The sequence below is a fragment of the Nyctereutes procyonoides genome, unplaced genomic scaffold (genome assembly GCF_905146905.1).
Source record: "Nyctereutes procyonoides isolate TBG_1078 unplaced genomic scaffold, NYPRO_anot_genome, whole genome shotgun sequence".
NCBI classification, from domain to species: Eukaryota; Metazoa; Chordata; class Mammalia; order Carnivora; family Canidae; genus Nyctereutes; species Nyctereutes procyonoides.
This window is the reverse complement of record NW_026575140.1, coordinates 80,520,968-80,535,423: the sequence shown is the minus strand read 5'-3', so window position 1 is coordinate 80,535,423 and position 14,456 is coordinate 80,520,968. Positions and strand designations below refer to the sequence as shown.

The following is a 14,456-nucleotide window of genomic DNA, read 5'->3' as shown; positions in this document are numbered from 1 at the left end:
ATCTGGAACATGTAAGAAAGATTCGAGGGATGGGGGAGATGAGACACAAGAGCCCCTCTGACTAGGTGAACAGGGACTGGATTATATTGGTTCTGCTCTGCAGGCCTCAAAGGGTCAAACTACAAGCAATGCATTCAATCTATACAACGTTGGAGACAGATTTGGGCTCAACCTAAATAATAAGTTTCCAAGCCTCTGAGTGTTTTGAGGCTGGAACGGGCTCCATCTGGGAGGCGGCGAGTTTCCAGTACAGCAGGGACTGAGCAGAGACTGATGGGCTGGGTCCCTGTGCAGGGGATGGAGGCTCTAGCTGGGCGGCATCTGAAGTCCCAGCAGTGACAGGCTCAGACACCAGCGGGGTCCTCTAACAGTCACCACCTGCTGTGCGGTTGACAAGAGCCTGCGACTAGAGGCTGTGGAGTATGTAGGAGTGCTTTGGAAACTCTGGGATGCTCCCAAGATGGAGGGGTGGTTGTTGTCATTAAACACACGGTTTCCAGAATGTGCTTCGTTTCTCAAGCAAGGCACAGCTATGTCTGCAGACATAGACCCCTTGTTTAGGGGTGAGACATAGGGGAGGCTGGTATGCTCTGCCTTGGCCAGTAAGGCTGAGTTTCCTCGTGTCCTTGAAGGAATCCACAAGGGACTTCTATGAAGATGGGCTTCTAGGAGAGAGAGGGATGAGGGGAGGTGCTCTTTCTCCTCTGACTTCCCTTTTCTAGCAGGACTGCTGGGTGACAGAGGAAAGCACAGAATAAGAATAAATCAAAAGCAGTCAATTGCCAGCATCCCAAGAGGCCCCAGCTGAAAGGCTGTTCCTGGAGCTCAGGAAAGGTGGGCGGGGGGTGGCAGGAGAGACCAGATCTGGTCTGAGCAGGACAATGACTCAAATTTATTTAGCTTCTGGGGGCCAACTCAGCAAACTCTGCATTTCCTCCAGGTTTGGAGAAGGAGTGTTTACCTCCAAATAGATCCCCTTTCCTAGCCAGGGACTTCCATTTCCCCAAGTACTGAAGCTCTGAGGGAGAGGGCCCCCAGCAGCTGCTTCAGGGGCTGGGGGAGGAGGGCCACCTGTGGGGGTTCTGGGAGGAGGTTTCTGGGCATCACCCCTAGAGCAGGAGCAGGGGAGAGGATCAGGGGCAAGACATGGTCCTAAGTGACACAATGTGCTACAGCTCCCTTGTTCTGGCCTGCAAAAGCCAACTTTTAAATCTTCAGGACTTGGGCAGCCCAGGTGACTCAGCGGTTTGGCGCTGCCCCCAGCCCAGGGCCTGATCCTGGAGACCTGGGATCGAGTCCCACATTGGGCTCCCTGCAAGGAGCCTGCTTCTCCCTCTGCCTATGTCTCTGCCTCTCTGTCTGTCTCTCATGAATAAATAAGTAAAACTTTAAAAAAACCAAAAACAAACCTACAGGACTTTTGCAAGCAGATTGATCTCCCACAGGTGGCTTGAAAGTGGCCCGGTTGAGCATTTACACCAGGGGGATTGGCAAACGCCGCAAATCAGGGCCTCTTCCGAAGCGCCAAGCAGAGAACTGGTTGTGAGACATTTACCAGCACACCTAAATGTCAGGCATTCTTTCCAAGCAACTTTGTCCTTTTCTCCTCGGTCTGGCAGGTACAAAAACTAACTGTACACACTCCATGAGGCCACTTGGCATGTTCACAGCTGGTCCCAGAACCGGCCACTCCAGGCTCTGAACCTTCCTCCAAGGAGGCCTCAGGGGAAGCTGGGGACAGGGTATGCGGACGGCACTGCACAGACATGAGGACTGTCGCCTTACAACAAGGAGAACTGAGGCAAAGGGGAGGAGAGGCAAAGCTCAACAATGTCTCGAGAGTTTCCTGGAAGATCAGAAAAGGCTCAGAGAGTGAAAGGAGCAGGGAATCTGAGGCCCTGGGTCCAATGCTCCTTACCTATGAGCTGCAAGTCTAGGGGCAAGTTTCCTGATCTCTTGGACTCTTGGTTTTCTTATCTATATAAAAGCCAGGGTGAATGTCTACTGCAGAGGCTGCAGAGAGTAATCAAGAGAACAGGGTGCTGACTGCTGGATGGGGAAGGGTGGCAGCACTCCCTGGAAGGAGACGGGGTGCTGTGAGAGCCTACACAGGGTTCTAGGGTTCCCACCTCCTCTTACCTTCGGGTCTTTTTTTTGGGCAAAGGTCCTAGGGCCTCCCCCCAACCCCATACCCCTTCCTCCCACGGAAGCTATAACCACCGGACTTCTCGCCATCATTCAGCTGGAACCAGCCCTGCTGGGAACTTGGAGCTTGAGGGCCCTGCCCAGATTCTTGGTTTGAAACACGCTGAGATGAAAGTTCATGATCCCCACCCCCCATCCTAAAACAGAGTGGGAAGAGATGACGTTTGTAAGCCGTGTGTATAGGAAGGCAAAATCTGCCCGCAAATCTGCCAGCCTCTCTGACAGTCTGGTCTGACCGCGGAAAGGGGTAGGAGATGCTCCACAGTGTGATCTGAGAACTCACCTCACCTACCCACCCCCGCTGCCCTCACTGACCTAGGAATGCCCACCCACGCTTCCGTGTCTGCCAAGCACCACCCTCCCCCAACTGTAGGAGGAGAGTGGCACGCGATGTTCTCATGAGCTAGTAAAATACCTCAATGGTCAGGAGCTAGTAAAATACCTCGATGGTCTCAGGAGCTAGAAAAATACTTCGATGGTCTCAGGAGCCAGAAAAATACCTCCACAGGCCTTCAGGTTCAACAGTAACGCCGGGCACTAAGTTAGCGCCGTCCCCGTTTTACATGAGAAAATTGAAACCCACAGAGGTGAAGAGACAGCTGGAGATCACAGACAGTTTGTGTAAGGGTTGGGGTGAGAACCAAGGGCTTTTTTTCTTTGAGGAGGAGAATGGGAAGGCCCCCCATGCCCACCCCCACCAAGTGACAAAGAGGGCAGAGAGGAAGGGAGCCAGATTCAGGTGGAAGGCTCACTTCTTGGCCATGCTGGGGTGACTGGGGGGTGTCCACGCAGTTTCTTGTTTGCACTGCGGCCCAGCTTCCCCCATCCCCCCTAGAGGCCTCCCACACACAAGTCATTCCTCAAACATGGCTCATGGGTCATGTGAGGAACAGTCCTGTGCGGGGGCGGGGTGGGGGCAAGTAGGGAGGTGTGGGTGGTTCAGTAATTGAAGGTGGCCCGGTGCTGGGTGCTGCCGGGTTCACTCCCCTCGGAGGCTGCGGAGGAGCCTGCGACCCAGAGCCTGACCACGCAGGGCTCCAGGCTTCCATCACCACCTGCTGTCAGCCTCCGTTCAGGGCTCCTCTCTTGCTCCTGGGGGGTGGGAGCAGGTGGCTGGGGGATGAAGGATGGCAACAGAGTCCCTCTAGCACCCCACAGAGGTGCTTGGCAGGAGACACTGGCCTCAGGTAGAACTGAATCCCACCTTTGCCACTCACTACGGGCCAGCCCTGGATCTGGAACTTTACCTTTCAGGGTCTCAGTTTCCCGATCTGTGAGATGGCGGCGATGCTTCCTGCCTCCTCAGCTCGTGAGGATTGCTGCCTCCTTCAGCGGATGCTGGCCAAGCAGGGGCAGCAGTCAGGCCTGTCTGCTCTGCGCTCCCTCGGCCCTGAGCATGCTCTTCAGCCGCATGTTCTTACTTGTCTCTCTCAGTGACTAGCCTGTAGGCCCCTGGTGGGCAGGGGCTCGATCTCTCCTGTTCACTACTGTAGCCTCTGTGTATCTATTGAAGGCAGGGTTGACTGGTGTGGAGGAGGTAGGCTTCCCATCCAAAAGATACCTTTTTGGCTGCAGGTTTACCCTCTTGACAGTGGATGCCTCAGGCCCAACAGAGAAGTCACAGTTCCTGACGGCATATGGTTTGGGAGTGGCAGGCATCCAGCCCAGGGCTGGAGACAATGGGACAGAGCATGATGTACTGGCATGAGCATTCACTCTGGACGTGACTCTGCCTGTGTGACTCGGGCGAGTTACTCAACCTTTCTGATCCACGGCCCTCACCTATAGAACAGGGGCAACAATACCTACAGTGCAGGGTTGTTGGAATTAAGTGAGATAATGCATGCAAAGCAGCTGGTACGTAAGAGACAGCGTATGGTAGTTATCATCAATATGAGCCGCCGTCTGCAGCCCACCCTCAGACTTGGCCTCTTTTGCTTCTGTTCCATGGGCTGCCTAAGGGGTCCCTCCCTGTGGAGGGAACCCACTGTCTTGTAAGCACCCAGGGGAGTGGGGCAGGCCTGGGCTCAGGCACAGGGAGAGGGGACCATGGTGTTCTGGGCAAGTGACTCAGTTTCTCCATCAGGTACAAATGGAGCCGACAATCTCTTTTCCGGGGATTACAGTGAAGCCATTATGTGAGAGTGAATTGCCCACGGTGAATGCTTAGTAAACTTTGGTTTCTAAGCATTTTTATTATTCCTTTATTGCTACTCTTCCCTCTGAATCCAGACTCCACTCCCTGTCCAGACCCTGCTCCAGAGGCCCCGGCACCCGCACTTCCCATGTCACACCCTCCGTCCCCACACGTGGCCTTGTTCTTTGTGACTCCTCTACCTAAGAACCTCTCAAAGAGTCCTTTCTTCCAATCTTGGACAACCTAGGTCTGTACCTTCTCAGCATGACTCAGCAACGACAATCCTCCAAAGAGGACACCCCCTCTTCTGAGCCTCCCACCTGACCCGGGCAAGGTGGGAGCTGCCCATTCCCAGTGCCTGCCCCACCAGGCCGTGGAAGCACGATGGTGTTCCGGGGAGCAGCAATGGGGGAGGCGGGGAGACCCGCACAGGCCTGGTCCACTAGGGGCCGCTGAGGCTCCAGCAGGGCTGGGCTGGGCTTGCCTGGGAGCTGGCACTGTCTGCAGTGCCAGGGCAAGCTGGCAGGGCGGGATCTGGTTCCCTCACTACCAGGAGATAATCCAAGGACCTGGGAGGAGGTCAGAGCTCGAAGCTATTTGGTAAACATCAGGTTTGGCCTCAACAGGTGGGAGGCAGCAGCGGGGCAAGGCCAAAAAAATTAGGTTTTTGTGGGGAGGGCACAGCTCCCAGAGTGCTCCAGGCCCGGGCCTGCTCCCTGACCCTGGTCTTGCTCCGGTGCAGCGCCTTCCCCTTACGTTGTACCCTGCTCAGACCCTACCGTGTACCGTTGCCTGAACATGCCCGATGATTTACATCCTCATGCCTTTGCTCCCATAGCTGCCTCAGCAGGAAATGTCCACGTTTCCCCTGCCCTGCCTCCCTCCGAGCATGTGTAAACCTACCCCTCTTTCCAGACTCAGCTGGGCACCACGTCTCCCAAGAAGCCTTTCCCAGTGCTCCCCACCCCCGGACCTAGGTAGCCTGGACCCCATCCTCATCTGTGTGTGCCTCTAACCTTAATGCCTCTCACACTTTGGGACCTTTAATTGTCTGTCTCCTGAGCGGACTGGTTTCCCAGCCCCTATTACCATGCCTGGCTCCCGGGAGGCTCCCGGTGTGGTTGTTGGATGACTGAATGACCGACCAAGTGAGCAGATGAGAGAGAGCAGTGTTGAAAGGTCCAGGGATCAAAAAAGGGAGGGGCCGACAAGGAAGGGCTCCTCTAAATGACCCCCAGACCCACCCCCCCCCCCCAGTCAGCACAGGGAAGGGAAGAACTGGCAGATTTAGCTGGAAGCAGGCAGCCCAATTTAGCTCGAAGGGGCTCCTGGCACAGCAGGCCGAGGTCACCTACATTCTGATCCTGGGGTCAACTGGATAGAAGCAACCACAGAAAAATGACCTCGTGGTGTAAAACGAGCGGTCTTAGTTAATTAATTAGCTTTAAAAGGGTTTGTAGGCACTGGTTCTCACAATGAGGCTTGTAAAATGTTCACTGCTCCTGTCTGCACTTCTGGGGTGTTACTGACGTTTGGCTAATGGGCATGAGGCTGCGGGCTTAAATCTGAGTCTCGCTCCCCAGCTTTCTGGCACTTTCTGGGCAACCGTCTGCCATTCATCCTTTCCGTCCATCTCTGGAGAACCGCTCGCTTGTGTAACTGTCCCAAACCAGTGATTTCCAGTAGGCCCGTTAGTGGATATATCAGAATCTCCGTGGGTGCCTGTGTGTACGCGCGTGTGTGCAAGGGGGTGTATTTAGAGCTAGAAATATATTTGATATGCCTATCCTATTCCTAATAAAAAGCAGAGTAAATCAAATTCAGGGCAAACTTGGCTACTAAAGATGTACAGAAGAGGCTGAGTAGAAAGTCAGTGTCACGGTCGTGGAGGAAGAGAGGCTGGGAGTGAGCACCCTGCGTTTCACGCTCACACTTACAACAATCCCGTGGGGCGGGGAGGGCACGCGTTATTCCGATTTCACTGACGCAGACACTAAGGCCCCAAGTGGACTCTAAGCTCGGCGAGGGCAGGAGCTACTCATTCTGTGTCTCTAGTACTGAGCACAGGGTTGGCGAGATCACAGGGAGCCTCGGGATTGATCGAATGGGTGCGTGGCTGGGAGAAGTGTACTGAGGTGACCGGCCTAAGACGCATCTAATTCATCAGCAGCGCAGCTGCGACAAGGCCTGACTTGGATTCCTGAAATTCAGGATTCCTGAATTTCTGCCGTGTGGAGTCATTGCTCTCGCCTGGACCACAGATTCCAAGGCCACCAAGCACCCCTCGCTTGCCCATCCCCCGCCCTCTGGGCCATGTAGACACCCGAGCTCCTAGAAGATCACACAGGCAAGGAAGGCAAAGCAAGTTCAAGTGCTCCTCAGGCTCGCTGCAGACTTTGATCACCTGTTCCCTGATTTATTTTAAGCTTCGTGTACTTGGGCCATTAACTATTTTTGTAGCTGCTTGGGGCCCGTGCCCTGTTTGGAGGCAACAGGATAGGGAATAAAATCTCTGGGTTTTTGGTAAATTGCAGAATTCAGGTATAAGCTCATCGAACAAATAACCTAGACAAGGCCACTAGAGTATCTCTTCCCCAGATTATAAGTCAGGTTGCTAGCTACCCACCATCTCCTAAATGGGGGCATGAGGGCCCCCCGGTCAGACTCATGGGTTGCACAATGAGGAAATGCAGGTCTTATGTGAGCTGGAGTTCAGGGATATGTCCAGTTGAAAGACATGGGTGGCCCAAGCAGGCCGGGGACAGAGGTCACTGTGCACAAAGAGAAGAAAGGCCTGGCCAAAAAATAAGAAAGAAAGAGAAGAGTCCATTTTGATGAGTCAAAGACCAGGCAAGGCAGGTCACCCATACGGGTCCCTGGGGTGTTGCCCCCAGGGGCAGAGGGAGCCGTCGTCAATCAGGCCACAGAAAAGGCTGAGGGGGACTTTCAAAGCTGCTGAATTAACTCTATGGCTGCAAAGCGAAAGGCAGGGGGCTCCAGCCTTTAAAGAGATGAGAGGAATGTAAAGTGTGAAAACATCTGAACTCACTCTGCCCGTCACAGCTGCATGGCCTGGCTGGGGGCCATTCACAGCCAGGGGGCCCCAGCCACCCCCTCTGCCTCCAGCTAATGAAACCAGCATGGGGATCCTAATGACTGATCAAAGCCCATCCAGCTTCCCCAGGATGTCTGCTCCCCTGGCCCTGCCCAGAGTGGGAATGGTGCTCTGATAGGGTGGGAAAGAAGGTACTGGGGGGTGGGGTCATGGTGGGGGGTGGTCAAGAGAGGCGGGTCTAGCCTGGTCCGGGCCCAGCCTTAGCCTTCCTCTTGTAGGAGAGGTGAGACTACAACACTTTGACCCCAGATCTCCAATTTTCTGGGTCCTGAGCACCAGTCTCCTTATTCTAGGGGCTCAGGAGGATGGAGGGGGGACAGAGGGACACAGCTTTTGCCAAAGGATCCCAAGCAAATTCTTGACTTCCTTCTCAAGTGAGCTTCCCATACTGGTCCTGAACCAAGAGTTCCGACTTTGCCTGCCTTGCGGCCCTCTGGTCATGAATAAGGTTGCATCTTGGGTGAGTGACCAAAACGCACCCATCATCAAGTCAGCCACCTTCCATGCCAATTTGTTCCTAAAGTGGTAACTGGGTGCCCATACTCACAGGAGAGCTGCGCCTGGTGGGACCGACTAGGGCCTGCCAGGATGTCTGCTTTCTGGTCAAATGCTCACGCAGCCCGACACGCCGGGGACATGCAGACAGAGGAATACTAAAGATTGAATACATACACAAATAGACCAGATAAAATATTTGTCTTGCCTATAAGCCAAGGGCAAAGATATTTGTGGAACGGGAGGTATGTGTCTGTGTTTGAGGAGGAGTGGGGGGAGGTTGCTGATAGCAGGAGCTGGTGTGTGTGGGTAATAAGGTGAGGGAGCGGAAGCTCCTGCTTTCACTACTAGATCCCACTTCTTTCCTGAAATTGTCGGTGGGACTGCAGAGGGGAGAACTTGGCGTGGTCATGACGTTGCGTCTGGAGTGTTACAGGAAGTGGGAGAACTTGAATGACCTTCAGAGGTGAAGATGGAATACACGAAGGAAGGGTGTCCGCTCAGAAGGAGTGAGGGGGTGGCTGTGTCACCTCGAAAATTCTGGGAGGGGAGAGTAGCAGAGAACAGAGCTTTTAGAGTCCCATTTAGATGGGGGGGGCGAGGAGGTGGGGCAGTGGGAGGAGGGGGCCGGGAAAGTCCAGCTGACAGATGGCCAGGCTGCTGCCAGAATGCAGAAGAGGGAAAGGAGTGATACAGGAATCAACCGCATATAGTGAACGGGATGGGGAGTGGAGACCACACACCTAGCTCATATCCAGGTCTCCCTGGAGACAATGTTTTCATTAAACAGTCATTGTAGAAATCCAGAGTCCCCAGGGACCTGGCCCCACCTCTGGGGCAGAAAGTGAGGATGGGGGACCCAGCTCCCCTGCACGGGAATCGAGGAACTGCGGCTAGACAGTAGAGGGCGCTGTGACTCCAACAGAAGTTAGCCAGAAGCCACCAGAAGGAGGAAGCAGGCCACGGAAGGGTTCCAGTGGGTTGTTGGGTTTGCACTTTCTAAGTTTATGGTCTGCCTTTAGTGCACAATGAACGCAGAGCGACATCCTCACAAGTAATCACGGGTTTCCGCAGGATGGACTGAAACAGAACTGCGCGGCCGGGGGCTGCGTGGCCATCATACCACTCGGCTTGTGCGCAGATAGCACGGGCCCAGAACCATTAATGCTTCTCTCCTGAAACAGGAAGAAAAAAAAGCCTCCCTCATTTTTAATAACTTTATTCCCCAAACTTCAAAAATGAAATTGCCAAGTTAAGAACTTGCTTTGGAAAAAAAAAATTCTAATTTATTATAAAGAAGGTCCGGGGCTTGGGAATTTTTTTTTAATGCAGATTCCTAATTTTCCAAAGTGAGATTCTCCTGTGCATTTGAATAGATTATGCTCGGTATTGCTAGCCCTTAGCACAACGGGAACATTATTAAAACGATTGCACGGGTCTCAGAGGAAGGGCTCTGCATCTCGCTTCCTTTTTCATTTTGGGGACTTCGTATCAGAGACTGTCCATTTTTGCCTGTGGAAGAAACTGGGTTTTCCAAGGAGGTGATATAGAGATGTGCTCAGCTGTCCAGGCCTTGAGGAAACAAGACCTAAAGGAATAGGAGGAAGCGGGGGATCCTTTCCAGAGGGCCCTGTATAGGAAGCGACTCCCCTGGGTGCTGACCCATGTTCCTATTAGGCCTGGCTTTCCTGAGGACACTGAGTGTTAGAGAGCAGCTGGTTCTCTAGGATAATGAGCATGATGAGGGCAATGGAGCAGGGCTTCCCCTGAGAAGCTCAGCCTCTTGAAAGCATAAAGGGAAGAAGGCAGGAGGACGCAAGCAAGTTCCCCAGAAGACGCACACAGAAGACATTCCTACGTGGGAGCCAGTCCACCTCAAAGTCTAGCTCTCTCTGGAGAGAATGGCCTTTCCCTATGAGTCAGAGGTCTTTGTTCTGGAGATCTCACTCACCTCCTCCATCCTGCTCATTCCATCTCTGCCCTAACCCCCCATCCTGATCAGTTTCTTTGGGACCCGGGTTGGCCCAGGGAAGGCCCATGGCAATCTAGCCATAGCCTCCTGACCTAGCCAAGGCCACAAGAACCCCAGACTTTGGCTTGGTCACTTTACCGTGGACACTGACTTCCTGCCAGACCCTCGGGTTACAAATAGATGTGTGGTTTCCGCGGGGCAAAGTACTCCTTGATGTTTTAAGTGTACTTTCCCTGGTGAAGTATGGTGGCTCCTCGGAGAGGGGGGCCTTGGGACAGTCCCTGCCCAGGGCTTCTACTCCGAGGTCCTCGATGGGGACCTTGAGCCTCCCTTCGTCTCCCAGAAGGCTCGAGCAGCTCAGTGGTGGCTTCCGGGGGGGGGGGGGGGGGCTGAGTGTCCGAGGGCTGTGGCCACACCTCCATCCCCTCCCTCAGCAGCTGGGATGTATTAGTTCCCAGCTGTATGCTGAGAATTAAATTAGGCTCCTGTACTTAACTACACCCGGCTCAGCATTCTTGGACAACAGAGGCCTTGCTGCAGCCCTCCCGCTAATCCCCACCAAACCGAGACTTCTCCCAGCTGCCCCGGCAGGCAAAACAAGGCTTGGGGTGGGCGGGCAGACGGCAGCAGCCACCAGCTGTGCCAGGCCAATGCTCTCTGGCCTTTTGGCCCTGCCCTCGTCTGTCCTTGAGCCTTGGGTACCAGGCCTTTGCACTCACCACCTGCTAAGTACGGGAAGTGACCCCATGTCAGGTCCCCACTTCTGTTGAGCTAGGAGAGCAGGACCCAGCTACAAGAGAAACGGAACCGGCGTGCCTGCCTCTTTATTGGTACCCCCGGGGTCCCTAACACTGCCCGAGCAGACAAGAGGATGAAGTCTGTATCTACTGAAGGAGGAAGCTCGTACCCCGTTGCTGCCCCAAGAGTCCTAGGTCTCCACAGTCTGGGCCTCCTGCACCGCAGGGAAAGGTCCTGATGTAGGGTCGCACCCCCAAAAGCTTTCGCATTGAGGAGCCATGTAAATGCTGCAGTCACTCGTGGAAAGCTACTGACGGGGCAGAGGGTTTGCCGCATAGGAGGCTGGCTGCGGAGAGCCCACAAGGAGCACAGAGTGGACATGCTGGGGCCGGTGTGGGGACAAAAGGACGTGCGCTTGAAGGTTGGGGGAGTGCTTTTGAGTTTTCAGGGGGAGAGGAGTCAGTGGTGGTCCACATGCCAGGCATTCGGTAAAGTGGGGATTTCTGGGGGTGGTGTTGTGGGGGAAAGGGATGGATGGAATGGCCACTACATGCTCACACCGGGCTGGGCTGTCAGGATCCCAGGACCTAACGTGAGCAAAAGAGCCTGCCCGCCCTGCGTCTGCACATTCATACCCCCCTCACAGCATAGACCCTCCACGTGCTCCCTGAGAACGGCTGAGTGTGAACCGCTACGGAGAAGGGAGGCCTGGCAGGGACGGCTGCAGGTCCCCGGCCCCACGGCAGGCCCTCACTGCACGTTTGCTGAGTGAATGAATGTCCTAGCTGGCTGCAGTGCACATTCTAGATACTCTGTCAACCCTGATAATACAGGCTTGAGAGATCGGGGTAGAGAAAATAGGAGAGGGTGATGGAAAGCGTCGGAGAATGCAGGCTTCTGGGACAGCACAGCCACATAGCTAACTCAGAGTCTCCAGAGAACCGGGTGTGGAGAAAGGTGCACATTGGGTGGGTGGGGAGGCACGGGTCCCAAGTGAAGGGTCTGAAAGACTGGGGGAGCCCAACCCACAAAAGCAGGCCTCTAAAAGGAGGAGAGAAGACAGCAGGAAGATGGGGCACAGATGCCACCTTCTCCAGAGGTGCAGCCAGGATGGAGTCTCTGGAGAACTCGGGGAGGGCAGTGCTGTGTCCGAGCTGAGGGATGGAAACTGGGAACCAGGCGTTGCGGGGAGAAGTGTTGGACGACCTACAGATACCATCCTGGCCTTTTTCTAGCAGGAAGCCAATAGGATCCTGAGCAGAAGGGCGATTCCAGGAACAGGCAGGTAGGGAAGGACAGGACAGAGGGGCTCCTGTGACCAGTGAGTGGGGGCATCTGGTGCAAAGGAACCTCTCATTAAGAAGTTTCCCCAGATACTCAAAAGCAGACTCGATTTACCTGCACCTGGATCTCCCTGAGGGAGGGGCTGGGTGCATTGGTCAGACACCTGCTCTGAGGGGGAAGCAGGGCAGGGGTGGGGACAGGACTGGGACTGGGGGCTCCAGACCATGGTCCCAGAAGTTGGTGACAGATAAGCTCAAGTAGGATCTGAACCGGGTTTTACAAATGCAGCAATCCCTCCAGGGGTCTGTGTGGGGCAGCCCTCCAGAGGTTGGGGGGGAGCCCAGGGTACAGCAGAGGCAGGCCTGGCTCTGTCCGGCCCCCAGGGAAGGCCGCCGCGCCCCCTTCCCGTCACCTGGTCAGTCACACTCACCTGCGGGCTGTCCTGGTAGGGTGGGGGAGGGACATTCTGCGTGGCCATCATCGTCAGAGCGGGGGCTGGGGAGGCATGTTGCATCATGGGGTTGATTCACATCGAGGATCTGTGGCAGGAGAAAGGGGGCCGCACCGTTAATAGGCTGTGCGCAGGGGGCCCTGGGGACATTTCTCAGGCTGGGCCACCTAGACTGACGGGACACAGCAAGAGCTGGAGGCCCTTCAGGGGAGCAAATGAGAGCTAAGGGGGGGGGGGCCCGGGTGGGGAGGGGCTGGCCGAGCTATTTTGACTTGAAAGAAACGATATTCAAATCACATGTGAAACAACCTGTCCACCCACAGCCATGGTTTGTTCAGCATCACCAGGGGCCTGGTCTGGGTCGGGGGAAGGGGTAGGGGGCTCGGCCCGTGGCAGCTCAGGGCATTGGTGGCATTCGGGGATCCCACAAGACAGAAGAGTGCTGGTCCCTTCCCAGGCTTCTGGAATGGGCACCTGCGCTCTGGGAGGGGGGGGCCCAAGGACACCCCCCCCCCCGCAGGAGGCATCAGGCCCTTCCACTTCCAAGGCCCAGCCCCCTGCACTGGGGTCTTGGGGGGGGGGGCGCAGACCAACCCCTCCCAGGTGTGCTCGCCACACCCCCTAGTGGCAGGTGGGGTGCCCCGGGCTGAGGGGTGGAGTTGGCACCTGGGCACCTGGGGGGACCAATGGGTCTTCAGGGAACCTCCAGGCTGGGGTGAGCCTCCTGTCACTTGGAGAGTTTTTCTAGGTGTGTGCTGGAGACTCTGGGCATAGGGATGTAAGTCAGCCTCCTTAGCCTTCGTTCAGTACAGAGGCACAGGCACCTGGGGCCAGAAGGGCAGAGCCAAGTCCACCCCCTCCTATGGAGGTGATGAGGCCAAGAGGAAGGATGTGTGCAGGGTGGAGGTGGGGATGGGGGATGCTGCTAGTAAAGCCGGGGTCAGTCCCCGGTGTCCTCCACTGTGCTGCCCCCTGACCCATCACCCGTAAGCCAGCTGCCCCTCCTGAGCCTCAAGCTTTCTTCTTGACCTGGAACGTGGTGCTGTAAGTGGAGACCGCTGGCAATACCCCCCAAGGAAACACAACGCCCAGAATGCTGTTGAGCTACACTAGATGCCCTGAAATATTTAGAGCTGGAAACCACGGGCTAGCTGCCTGACCCAGGGCTGTACGTTGTGGGGCCTGGACACTCTTAAGAACCTCAGTGGGGCTAGGGACCTGGGTGGAGGGTGCTGACGAGCTAGGTGTGCGCACAGACTCAGGCCCTCCCTCCCCTCTCCCTGAGGGCCGGTGGGGCTCCACCCGATCCCCCATGCCCTCCCACCCCTTTCCTAGGGTCTTCTGAAATGTTCTCCTGCAGGAATTCTGTGGTAATCTCCGGGTGTTTGGAGCTGCCCAAGGGAAGGGGCTGGTCTCCAGAGCCCTGAGGGGTGTGTGTGTATGTGTGTGTGAGAGAGAGAAAGAGAGAGAGAGAGAGGGAGGGAATGCGGGTGTTGTTTGGTTATTTTTCCGGAAGAAGAGGAAGTAGAAAGCCTGGCCTGACCTCTGTCTCTGAGGCACGACTATGTTCTGACCTTCACTGCCCAAGCAAAGACACGGGACATGTAGGTGTCCATTCAAGGACTATTTATTGGGTGTCAACTACATGCAAAGAACTGAGCTAGGAGGTGGGAAAGGGTACACGAAGGAGGCAAGATCTTCTTTCCAAGGAGTGTTATCAGTCGGGAAGGTGATGGCCCGGCAGGCAAGAAGAAAGCGAAATGAAGGTTCCAGAAGGGACCGGGTAGGGAGAGAGGGCTTTTGCTGTGACTGCAGGGCATTCCCCTTGGCCTCACTCCTACCTACACCTCGCCTACCCCGGCCTTACTTCAGAGGAGGGGCTACCGGGATGTGTTGGCAACAGAAACACTCAGGGTGTCCCCACCTCACGCACACCTGAGGCACCCAGGTCCATGCTTTCTTTCTGCAGAGTGTCGGGAGGGAGCCCTTGGGGGAGCTGGTCACTTCAGGCGGGAGAACCAATGCCTGTTTTCGTGGCTGGGTGTTTGGGTGGCGGTAA

At 55.5% G+C, this 14,456-nt stretch overlaps 1 protein-coding gene across 4 annotated transcripts in view; it reads right to left on the bottom strand.

Moving 5' to 3' along the window:
• PKNOX2 (PBX/knotted 1 homeobox 2) overlaps positions 1 to 14,456 on the bottom strand; it is a 254,489-nt gene that overhangs the window by 64,575 nt on the left and 175,458 nt on the right. For 3 of the 4 annotated variants that reach the window (XM_055306571.1, XM_055306572.1, XM_055306573.1), the window contains one exon: positions 12,377 to 12,485. In XM_055306571.1, the coding sequence (XP_055162546.1) occupies positions 12,377 to 12,463 (87 nt within the window). In that variant the 5' untranslated portion in view covers positions 12,464 to 12,485. Of the gene's footprint in view, positions 1 to 3,452; positions 3,606 to 12,376; positions 12,486 to 14,456 lie in introns of those variants that run through there. The other variant, XM_055306574.1, reaches the window with a different exon arrangement.